This window comes from Mauremys reevesii, linkage group 2 (genome assembly GCF_016161935.1).
Source record: "Mauremys reevesii isolate NIE-2019 linkage group 2, ASM1616193v1, whole genome shotgun sequence".
NCBI classification, from domain to species: Eukaryota; Metazoa; Chordata; order Testudines; family Geoemydidae; genus Mauremys; species Mauremys reevesii.
The window spans coordinates 218,255,685-218,268,608 of record NC_052624.1 but is presented as its reverse complement, the minus strand read 5'-3'; the positions used below and the strand labels follow the sequence as shown (position 1 = coordinate 218,268,608).

Here is a 12,924-nt window from a genome sequence, read left to right as displayed (position 1 = left end):
TCCCTACAATTTTGGCTCTGGGTTAGATCCAAGACCAAAAGGTGCGTATTTCTGATTCTGGTTTGTATGTAGCCAAAAATGTCAAGAGAACAGCTGGTCTTACAAGGTTTCTGTTTTTCAGTCAGAAATGTTAGGACAGCAGCTCACAATATTTAAGTGCTGTGAAATCAAAACCTGAACCCTAGCCCTGATTCAAAATCAAATATAAATCCCAAGCTATATGTTGTCCTTCATCCAAATCTGTGCATTGCCTCCTTGGCCTATTTGGTACCCAAGATGTAGCTCATTTCATTGTCAAAGTATTTCTTTGTGTGTATGCTTGCATGCTTGTGTGTGTGAAATCAGAGATTCTTTTGGGTAAAAATCTTAAGATGTTATTATTACTGCAGATTGAGTGAAAAATATAGAATACCACATAGTGATGATGTTTCTAATACTGCTTTAGAGAGCGGTCTTAAAAACATTTAGCTGTTTGTTTCATTTTAACAGTTGATAGTATATATATTGCCTTTGATAGCTCAAGAAATAGCTTTCTCAAGTTCTGGTGAAGATGCTCAGAAATGTTAACTTACAACATTAGCACTAGGTATTTGCAGGTGCTAATACTAACTAGATACTCTCTACTTACCATCCTCCAGTAAAGATTTAAATTTAAAATTCTGTTGTAGCAAACCCTGAAAGCAGCAAGCATAGTATTTCACAGTGTCTCATCTTACATCTGCAATAAACACCTGTAGATATTGGCATCAAATCTTAAAGAGTAACTCTTACTAGTTGCTTGATTAAACAAATTTTATCATTGCAGATATCTCCTATAGATTATTTATCAGATATTCAGAGATGAGTTTTTATCTTTGTGACAGGATTAATAAGGCATGGTTATTCTCCTTTCCATTACTGTCTGGGCATTGAAAACTTTATAACACATTTTGAAGATTTTCTTTCTCAGTGGCAAAAAGGAACTAAAGATGTTGTGTTAATGTTACAGATGGATGCAGATGGTGATGATAAAAAGCTGTGCACACGCTCAAAAGGAACCAAGGGTGAGTTAGCAAGCACGTTTGATGACCCTATATCCATCACACCATGAAATATGATAGTTCCTGTGTACAGCTCCTAATGTGTAGTCAGAGTGTATATGGCCTCCTTAGGGCAGCTTTTTTAATCAAGCCAGGACATAGGCTGCTGGCATTAAGAGGCAAAATGTTATTAGTTATGGTTTAAAGAAAAGAGGAAATATTTTTCTAATGTATGATATTTTAATACAAATATTTATAAAGGCATGTAAAGGATATAGTTTACTTTGTAAAGGAATGCCTTTCATCATGCAAATTAAGGTTTTGTAAAGGAAGTAGAGTTGCCTGAAGTTGAATGATGTCTTCCAAATAATATGCTAAACTTTATCAACCAGATAAAAGAACAGTTTGTTCATTGCCATCAATTGACTATAAATGACCTGTATGAGTGGCACAGAAGCAAACTTAGTTTTAATCAAAGGATGGTGTTTGTTTATTCTCTCTGAATGTACTGGGCTTTTTTTCAAGTAGATGTTTATATTTAATTCTGCAAAGTTAGGATAAAAAAGTTATACTTACTGCTAGCCCTTCTCTTTTGGTAAGGAGCAGATGGGAATGCAATATTGCAAAGTAAACAGGCCCTTTATGACCTAAACACCAGGAAAACATGATTTACTAGCAATACAACTACTCATTTTAATTCCCAATGCTTTTTCTGACCTTTGATAGTGAGTGGAAAGTGAACATACGCACAAATAAACATAAAATTTTGCCTGCCATCTAAGCAAATGGTGCTTATAAAGCCTATGGCCTGATTTTCAGAGGTGCTGAGCACCTGCACCTCTCCGTGATTTCAGTGGAGATTCTATGCACTCAGGACTTGTGACAAAGAGGCCATTAAGTACTTTGATTCATTGTGAAGGCTCAGTAGTCCTGGGTTACTATGAGTCTGCCTGGCACAGGGGATAAATGCATTACTTTTATACCTCCAAGATCAAGTTGTGGCTGAGACCAAAAGTGAAAGTGAGGTTAGTGGGTTTTTTAATTCCCTAGTGGCACATCACCAAACCACTGCAAATTGGCGGTCTCTGCTCATGAGAAGACAGGTAGTGAAAGTGAAATCAATGGGACTCTTGCCATTGATTTCAATGGAATCAGGATCTCAGCCCAGGACAGTGATGGCAGGTCAGGACTGAGGTGTATTGACAGGGATGTGTTAAAAACAATGCCATCCTTTGCCCAGAAATAAAGAGGACTATGGCTAGAAAAATCTCCCTTAATTCTTAATGTAAAACTTTTTAAAACAGGACCCAATACTGTTCCCATTGAAATTAATGGCAAAATTCCCATAAACTTCAGTGGGACTAGGATCAGGCCCTAAACAGAGTTATTACCACAAAGTAATGAAGTTATTGCAGCACATCTCAACATTCTAGTGTGGCTTTTCTGGCTGTCAAAGACTGCTGGAAACTATAATCTGATTGACTGGGTCTCATTTAACATATTCTATTCAGTGTAAATACACACACACACACACACACACACAGAGGCTTAATAGAGCAAGTGCATTTTCCCAGAAGTGGAACAACTGATATTGCCTGTGCAAAATGAGTAATCTTTAGAACCACCTGTTGGCTCTGTCAATATGCTGCGTACCCTTGTGTGGGCAGGTATTTGTAAACACCAGCTTTCTTCATTCCCAAATCAAATTAGCACTGAGAAAAACAAAGATTTCTCATCATTCTCCCAGTAATAAAAAAGTGCCTTAGTTGCTTTGCTGTGCTGAAGATTATCATCTTCATCTTGTGCGGGGTTTATCTAAAATAACCCTGGGAATTACACATTTGGTCAACATTTGCCAGTAATAGTTACGATCCTGTGGTTAGCATGAAATAAAGAATCACCTGTGTTTTGATAGCCGCGCCTCTGTCATCACAGAGGGACAGGTGCAAGGTTGCAGAAAGCACAGGACTGGAAATGTAAACTAATTCATTCATTCTCTCTGCTTTTATTAACAGTGCAAGTGGACTCTATAGCTCAGGAGCTCAGGTAAGAACTCATATGGTTTACATTTTCTAGCTTCATTATCTGATTATAGTGATTGATCATTCCTTATGTATAGCACATTGGATAAAAAAGGAATGCAGTAAATGATGCATTCGTGTAGTGATATATTAATTACCCTACGAAGAGTGCTTGATGAAGGTTCCCTTTTTAAGTGAACCAAAAGTAAAACTGAAGGGCTATCAATAAACCCTCTCTCATCACAATTAAACATTAATACAAACTGGGCATGCTCCTGAAGTGTATTCCCTGCAGATACCTCCCATGACTTTAGCACTCAGAACCTATTAAGTTCCTAGTTAAACCTCAGGATCCTTATATTGAGCATTCTATGAAATATTGTTACCTTTATAGGTTTAGTTAATAACTTTTGCAAAATAGCCAGACTTTGTAAATTGTTGTGAGCTGAACATGCATAATTTGTTTATTTGTTTATTACCTGCTGAAGTTTTGTATTTTATTGAAGCAGTACAAAATAAGGCTGATCTTTTCCATATTTCCATAAACCATGACAATCTAGTCAAAAACATAAATTTGACAGGGATCTTTCTGATCCTCAATAATTTCTTAAATGATTAATATCTGAATTATACATTTAACCATAATACCTGAGTATACTTTGAAATAAACTGTTTGTTTAATGTTTATTTTCTGAAATTCATACATATTTTAAGAGTTTCCATAAACTGTTCAGAAATCTCTCTCAGAACGAGATACAGAATAACTGCAAGTTCTTGAAGAGTAACTTCCCCAGAAGAAAAGCACAACCAATTCAGGTTCAATATTAGGAGTAGAACTTTAGAACTTCAGATAGAAGCAAGTAGCAAAATTGATGTATATGCAAAGGTTCCATCATGAAAAATATTGTTAGGAGATTACATTAGTTTCTTAGGGCTTGGTCAGCAATTATGACAAAAGGAGCACAGAACAGTAGGTGGGTAAATACTACAAAATGTCTTCCACGGTATTCACTGGAGTTTTTTAATAAATTCAATATGGCCAAGTTCAAACCTCTTCAAAAGGCATATGAGCTAGTGAGTTTTATTGACACATGTAGAAAATGACTGCTTGTGTTCTCATCCAACCAGAGAACAGAAACTACCACATGATTTATCTGGCCAATCACAACTAAGCAACATAGGTCAACTTTTGAATGCTAAGTGAAGAATACTTACAGCAAGTTGTTTGCAGTTGTTCCATAGAATAAAAAACAAATGTTTGTAGAATAAACTTGAATGATGAGTAAATATCAGGAACTCCTAAGCTGCTTTCAGATATTCCGTGAACAGAAAAAAAGGCTAATTTATCAGATAAATTATTTATTGTGAATTATTCACTCAACTCTACCACATTTTTCTGTATTGCTTCATGTTTCTTGAGATTTAGCGTGTCTCCTTTTCCCTCTGAGCATCCCTAATTTATGCACCAGAAGGATGCATTAATCCGAAGAGGCAGTCATCCAAAAATGAGGATGGTCCATGTGTTCATAAGAGAAAAATGTTTGAAAAATAGAAGATGTGTAAGTTTCTTCAACACCAGGGAAGCTATAATTTATGCATTACCAGTTTACTAGGTTTTCCCAAGCAATTTTGGTGTTCTCTGTGAAACACATACTATCTTAGCAACTTCCCTGTCACATATTAGTCTTTCTGTCAGAGCATGAAGAAACATACACCTGTTTGAAATATAGGGATAAATATTCAACAAGGGTTTAATCTAGCCTCTTTATACTTTGAATTTTGGGACAACAAAACCCAATATTAGCACATGCAAATGAGATAGTTGGTATCTAGTCAGATTGCCATGTGTATGTACAAATCAGATAACAAAAACATTTGAGCACAAAAAATTGTGTATGCAAAAATTATATATAATGAGAGAGGCATAGACTGCTTTTTTAAAATGTAGTGCATACATTTTAGTCTTATTACTCTTACCTATGAAACTATAAAAGAACCATTGGAAATCCTCCCCAGGAAATCAAGATTGAAAATATCATCTAATTTACTGGGTTTTAGAAACAGATATTTGGAACTTGTCTCTGTTCTGACCAATGTTCAAAATAGTGTGTTGACTGGTTTAAATCCAAGCTTAATTAATTTGCCCTTTTCCCTGGTTTATCCCATCTGACAGAGCACTTTTTCACTTCTTACTGAGTTTTTATTTTAATGTGCCTTGGGATACTTCTTTATGAAAGGCACTACATAAGCTTACACGCTCAAATTGTATTACTATTAATTTCATACCATTGATTGGTTCTACATCTTTTGTTACCCTATTCTAATTTTAGAAGTTATCTAAATGAACAATGAAGCTAAATGAGAGGTTACAATCAATTAAGTTATATGAACAAGTTAGACCCAGAAAATGTGATATTACTTGAAAATCTATTTCATGTGAACTTCAGGGGTGCTCAGGACTTCTTAACTGAAGTCAGTGGCAAAACTGAGCTCTCTGAAATGGTGTAAGGAGAATCACTGTGTGTGCTCAGAAAGTTCATGATCAGTCAGCTTCAGAGGTTTGTACTCTAAAGCTTTGGGGCCCTCTCTGACTGACTGATCTGTTTCAGTGGTTAGGTTAGGTATGGAAGAAACAGGCTTTATGTGTCCAAAGATTAAACACTCCAGAAAGGGAAAAATAATGTCAACTTCATAAAGATATTACTTCATGATAGAAGTCTAAGATCTCTAAAGCAGAGTAGAAATATAGAGTGACATTCTAATCCTATTGAAGTCAATGGCAAAACCTCAACTGACTTCAGTGGGGCCATGATTTTCACCCATGTGGTGAGCAGAACATTTTCCCTTTCCCCAGGTTTCATCAGTTGACCTAGGAACCATATTTTATACAAAGAAATTCTGCCTGACTATTTTAAATATTGACACCCTCTTCCTCTTTATTTTCATGACTGGTTTTGAACCAGTTACTATATCAAATAATTTATAGCATCAACCCATTCCTTTCTTTTCAGAATCTTATACCACTTTATCTGATCCTCTTGCCTCTTTTTTCCCCTCAGGCTTTGTAAGTCAAACATTTGCATCTTTTTACATACCTCCTAATTCCCAAACACATAATTACCCTCTCAACTGGTTCCTTTAATTACGTCATCCTTCCCATGAAAGACTGGTCTGAATCACACATGCTATTTCAACTCTAGTTACTGTAAAACTTTACACAGTGCCAGATTAACTTCTGCCAATATATATTCTGTAAGGTACCCCAAGGCCAATGTGTCCCTTTCACTGTTGCCAAACATGGTGCAGAAGATTTGTGAGGGTTTTTTTTTCTATTATCCTTTATCACCCTCTGGTCTGTTTCCTGTTATGGATTCCGAGTTATATTCTCTCATTCAGCTAGAGTCTCTTAGGCTATCTCTACACTGCCTACACAGAGTTTGGACTATGGGGCTGTGAATAGTAGTGTGCACCAAAGTACTGTGCTGTTCCCCTGTGTGGCCATTTCAGGCATGAACTAAAAGGTTTCTAATTCACATTAATATTGTCCTCTTCAAACAGGACAACATTTATGCAAACTAGGAACCTTTTACTTCATGCCTGCAGGAGAGTTACAGTGCAGCACTTTGGCATCTGTTGCTATTCAAATCCCCATAGGCCAAGATACAGGGCAGTGTAGACAAAACCTTTGTGTACGTCTGTACTGCTGCTAGGGGGGCGATTCCCAGCATGAGTACACAGACTTATGCTTGCTCAGCCTGAGCTAGTGGGCTAAAAATAGCTGTGTGAATGTTGTGGCACTGGTGGCAACTTGGGCTAGCCACATGACTCCAAGCCAGCCCAGCCCCCTGGGTTTGACCTCAGGCAGAGAGCCCAAGTTGCTGCCCATACTGCAACATCCACACTGCTATTTTTAACACACTAGTTCAGGCTGAGCTACCGCAATTCTCTCTATATCTTCTGGGAATCATGCCTCCCAGCTGAAGTGTAGACATTCCCTCAAGGGCCTGATTCTCCTTCCATCATACTGGCTTTATACTGATGTAATTCCATTGACTCCAGTGAAGTTACACCTAATTTATATTGGGGTAAATGAGAGGAAAATCAGACCTTTAGTGCTCTTTATCCCCAATATCCTCACCTTGAACTTCTTTACAATGAACTCTGCAATCCACTTAGATACCCAAAATTCTAAAACTGTCTTAGTTGTTTTGAACTGATTTCCTCATGCATCATCTTCACTATTATTTTATTAGTATTTTACATTTCTAAGGCTCCCATCATTATCCAGGTACTGAAGATGTTAGATACTGTAGTATCTAAGCATAATTTCCTAAATTAAAAAAGACACCAACAATCCTTCAGGAGAAGAAACCAATTCATGTTTGAACCTGGTATCTCTCAGTCATAGCATTCCTGTTGAAACCAGCTGCTGTGTTGAAATAGAAAGAAAGAAGAGGCTGACTTTAAGATAATTTGAACCTAGGAAACTTAGAAATTTAAAGGACCAGGATCATGAATTGTGTTCCATATTGGACTGAAAGCTATATTAGACTTGGGAGTATTAGTGTGATATATTCTCAATAGTCTGCTCCACTTGGCAGATGGGATAGATGGTATACTGAACCATCTGTATTTTAGGGACTGACATCTGGGTCAGATCAAGGGAAAGCAAATTGGACTGATCCAGGTTTGAAATAACAAAATCATGAATCATTTTGTCTAGGTCCATATCTAAATGAAAGGGGTGCAATCTCCTGGCTAGCTGAAGGTGAAAGCAAACATTCTGAGCTGCTGCTGTTATCTAAATATCTGTGATTAGTGAAGTATCCACTAGGATCCCAAGATTTCAAACTACCTTGACAAATGGAGCGCAGATTTCCTTAATGGTGAATGAAGTCACAGTTTCTGCTACTTCTACAAATACTTTCACTTCCCACCGGATCACCTCTTGAGCCATTTTCTTTTTTGTTATGCAGAACCCTTATTCCTTCATACTCTAGAACAACAGAAAGGCTGATCTGTCCACTTTGAGTTAGAGACAGACAGAGCTGGATATCATCGACATGTTAGTGGTAAGAGAGAAATGATAGGACAGAGCTCCATGGAATTCAACAAGGATGTTCGCTTGGTGAGAAGGAACAACAGACCTTTTCACACCTTCTGCTATCTCTCTGATAGGAAGGAATTAAGCCAGTAGGCCAACATCATAATTAGAAATGCTGAAGGATCCCATTTGCTAAGTGGCCTAACTCAGTTAGCAAAAGTAGTATGGTTTTCCCCTTTGGCTCCAGTTCTGCTTCCCAGGAGTGAGGTAGTCTTGGAGTCCCTTGAGCTTTTCTGCAAAGTAGCATAACTGTTTACACTTAGAGGTAACTAACTGTTCACACTTAGAGTTAACTGAAACTATGTGAAGACGCTCTGGGTTCATTAGACACCCTACTATCCAGATCAATTCTATTTGGCTCAGCCTTTGCAGAAATAGGAATAAAAGCTAAAAGGAATTTAATAGTCTCCTTCAGTAGCCTTTGATTATACTAATTCATCAGTCCAATTCAGATTTATTTCTTCATCTGTGTAGTTCAAAACTTATTCCTTCCCATTTTATATGCTACAGGACATCAGTGAAGTGTAATGATTTTGGGGAGGAGATGTTTAGGGGCCATCACCTAAATAGCTATGGACAGAAGGTGGGTTACAGTGTCCTACTGGTTTATTGATGGTTTGGACCTATGGCTGATCACTAGTTTCTAGCTTGGAGTTCTAGAAACCTATGGAATGTGATAGTTTCCAGAAGCAGACTAGCAAAATTATTCTGCCTCCAGACAGATGGGAAAGCTCCTATCTTTGCTTGAAGAAGTCAATGATATAACTGTAATACAGTATTTCTTATGCTCCCAGTTATAACTGCCAAACTGAAGAGGAGGTCAAGATTGTATCCCCTTGTATTTTGGAGTTAAAGATGTGTAGATGTGGAGACTACCTGTGAAAAGTCCACGTTCATCATGTTTGGGGCATGAACCATGTGGACACTGAAATCTGTCTGACTATCATACTTATAGTGTAGTATTTGAGCACCTAATAATCTTTAATGTATTTCCCAAGATGAAGAGTCATGGTGAATCTACTACCTGGCTTGATAGCATCTCCGTAAATTCTGAGAGGAAGCCAGTTAGGTTGCACAGTGGTATATACGCTGCAAGGATATCTGCATTGACATTGCCTCAGGAAATTGCATATTGGGAGCGTGCTCTCAGATGATTCTGTCCATGATAAGAGGTCCTTCCCACAGCTGAGCGTTGGATGTAGAAAACATTGCCAGTTTTCCTCCTCAGGTTTCTTTAGGATCATGATGTTCTGCGTAACTGGCGGCAGGGCCCGCTCTAGGTTTTTTGCCACCCTAAGCAAAAAAATGTTTGGCTGCCCCCCATCCCAGCCCTGGGCTCCCCCCCGCACCCCCCTATTGTCCCGGCCCTGGGCTCTCCCCCCCCTCCCACACCCCCTGCCGCCCCAGCGCTGGGCTTCCCCCTTTCCTCACCACCAGTGCCCCCACACACACCTCCTGCTGCCCCAGCCCTGGGCTCTCCCCTCCACACCTGCACCCTCCTTCCGCCGCAGCCCTGGGTCACTGGTAACTTGCTCCCAGGGCAGGCCATTCAGCAGGAATTTTGGATGTGCACAGAACACAGACAGGATTGGTTCCCATATGGTTACAGAGCTGCAGAAAAGTGGAACAATTTTCAGCTTCTATGATTGGAGGATATCTGGATGCATATTATAAGACTGTCCTACATAAATGAGGAAAAGTTGAGGTGCCTCTATTATTGTTTTGTTCCACTCTTTCTTTCTATGGGGAATTTACCAATACAATATCACTGTCTTCCTTTTAAACAAACAAACAAAAAAAAGGCAATGGCTGTTGAAAATAGCAATTCTAGTCCTAATAACCACTGGGAAGCATTTCTTGCTCAATTTTATCCTACTTTTTCTATAGCAAGTTACAGTGGATCAGTATATTTGATCTGGGAGAAATGAAGTAACAGCTACCCAAATTGAGCTTGAGTACTCCTGAATTTTGAGGTGTTCAAATCTGGAAGGCAGGTGCTGGGGGGTGGGGCTGTGGGCACGGCAGCATGTATGCAGCAGCGTGTCTGGTAAGGGGGCTGGGGGGTTGGAGAAGGGGTAAGGGATTCCTGGGGGGGCAGTCAAGGAACAGGGAGCAGGGGGGGTTGGATGGGGCAGAGGTTTGTGGGGGCAGTCAGGGGACAGGCAGCAGTTGGATAGGCATGGGAGTCCCAGGGGTTTGTCAGGGGACAGGTATGGGGTGGGGTCCTAGGGGGGAAGTTGAGGGGGTGTCTCAGGAGGGGGCAGTTGGGGACAAGGAGAAGGGAGGCTTAGATAGGGGATAGGGTCCCAAGGGGTAGTTAGGGGCAGGGGTCCCGGGAGGGGGCAATCAGGGGACAAGGACCAGGGGCACTTAGATAGGGGGTGGGGTCCTGGGGGGGCAGTTAGGGGCAGGGGCGCTGGGAGGGGGCAATCAGGGGACAGGGAGTGGGGGGGGATTGGCTGGGGTTTCTGTGGGGGGCAGTCGGAGGGAGTGGATGGCGGCAGGGTGGGGCTACCCTCCTTCCCCGTGGAGTGTCCTGTTTTTTGAATGTTAAAATATGGCATCCCCATTCACAGCACTCGCAGCAGGCTGCCACATGAGATCCCCCTCCTTCCTTTCCAGTTGGTAGTGGCTAAGGGAATGCTGGGAAATGTAGTTATTTCCCTGCTCCAGGGCTCGCTCTATAGGCAGGTAGCTAACCAAGGAACTACAGCTCCCAGAGCCCCCTGTTGGTTCTCAGCTTCCCTGCCGCCCCTGCAAATGGGCTGTCCCAAGCAGGTGCTTGCTTTGCTGGTGCCTAGAGCCGCCCCTGACTGGCGGGGTCAAGTTCTGCCGGAGTAGAGCCCCATTGTCATTCAACCAGCTTTCAGTGATGTAGTTAAATTCATGAATTTCATCTGAGACAAAGTTATGAATGATGCTGGTTTTATTGACATCCAATCTTGCATTAAAGAGCTCTAAGCTTAGAGCCACCACACCCAATGTCTTAAACTTTTGTTTGCCTTTGAGGACAAAGATACAAGTAATGCTTGTGTACTGTTCACGCTCTACTCAGGGAAAGATTTTTTTCATCCTGTCTCCCCAGTCCTGAGCCCAGGGCTGGCTCTAACATTTTTGGCGCCCCAAGCGAAAACAAAGAGCGCCGCCCCCCCCGAGCGTCGCCCCGCCCAAGTCCCCGCCCCCCCAAGCGTCGCCCTGCCCAAGTCCCTGCCCCCTCCGAGCGTCGCGTCGCACCGCCCAAGTCCCCGACCCCCCAAGTGTCGCGTCGCGCCGCCCAAGTCCCCGCCCCCTCCGAGCGTCGCGCCGCCCAAGTCCCCGCCCTCCCGAGCATCGCACCGCCCAAGTCCCCACCCCAGCCGAGCGCCGTGCCACCCAAGTCCCCACCCCCCCAACACGGCACCACACCTCCTAAGCCCCGCCTCCCCCCCAGCGCCGCCCGGCCAAACCAAAAAAAAACAAAAACAAACCCCGATCGCCGCCCCATCCCAAAGTGCCGCCCCAAGCACGTGCTTGGTAGGCTGGTGCCTAGAGCTGGCCCTGGAACTTTACTGCCATGCTTCATGGCTGCAGCCATGGTAAGCAGAGGACAGTTAGAAGTCTTTCAAAGTCCCAGGTCCCCCCCCCCCTCCTGGGGCCCCCCATACTGTCGCCCTGAGCCTATTAGAAATTAGAAGGTTAGAGAGCCATTAAAATGACCATCCTCTTCTTGCTATTCCATGCTTTCTGATACAATATTTTTTCACACTTTCCTGAAACCCATATAAATTTTGTCCATTGTTTGATCCCCTTCTGCCAATGTTATGATGTTCTTCAAGAATCTGGGGTAAATTGCTAAACCAGAACTTTTTCCTAAAAATCAATGAGGACTCTCTCACTAAAATTGACATTAAAAAATCTGTTTCTGTTTTGACTGATATTTGATACCAAAGTACAAAAAGCCAAATGATCAGTATGCAGTGCAGTTTAGAATGAGGCAGATGTATGCTGTTCAGAGCACTAATAAAATATTAATGCTGAAATTCACCTATCCTTATTATTACGTCCTGTATGTCAACCGTTCTCATTACCACTAATAAAACAAGTTATAAATATAAAATATAACTGCAGCCCAGTTTACAGGTCTGTGATGTCTAAGATCCTCCTTTGTTTCTTTCTCCATCTTCCAGTCCCCCCACTTAATTAGCCATCAAAAGGCTGGGCTTACAGCTTTGGCAACTTTTCATAATTCTAACTCTGATTTTTTTTGCTTTGGTGCATTGCTGGACCTAACATTTTTACCCATTTCATAATCCCCTCTCACTACTTCCCTAATCTAGGAAAATATATCCCATCTCTGAGATGTTACCTTACACTTTTTTTTTAATATTGCAAAATTACTACTGCTACCAAAACAAGGATATTTGTTTAAATTAACTGTTTGATTGTGCCCCAAGTTTTCCATTTTCAAATATATCAATGAGTTTTTGTTCACACACAAATTCAAAGAATGTCTGTTCTTCATACAAACACCTAAAATGACATGCAAACAAGGATATTCATGAATTTATGTGAGCAATACCTTGAATGTATATGCATGTATGTGAGCTCCTTATTTGTTATTCATTGTCCTCCCATGTTAAAAGCCTGTCATCCAATCAGGCAGCAGAAATAATATCACATGATTTTGATGACCAAATACAGACCACAAACAACAAATAATAAACTGAATATTTTGCAAACAATTCATAGGTTGACAATTGTTTGCCTTAACTATCTAGTGGATACCAACAAAGCACATAAT

The 12,924-nt window shown here is 40.9% G+C and overlaps 1 protein-coding gene across 2 annotated transcripts in view; it reads left to right on the top strand.

The window, feature by feature from the left end:
- ST18 (ST18 C2H2C-type zinc finger transcription factor) overlaps positions 1 to 12,924 on the top strand; it is a 240,991-nt gene that overhangs the window by 156,375 nt on the left and 71,692 nt on the right. For both annotated transcript variants that reach the window (XM_039527204.1, XM_039527205.1), the window contains 2 exons: positions 989 to 1,043; positions 3,035 to 3,065. In XM_039527204.1, coding sequence (XP_039383138.1) covers positions 989 to 1,043; positions 3,035 to 3,065 — 86 coding nt within the window. The remainder of the gene's footprint in view (positions 1 to 988; positions 1,044 to 3,034; positions 3,066 to 12,924) is intronic.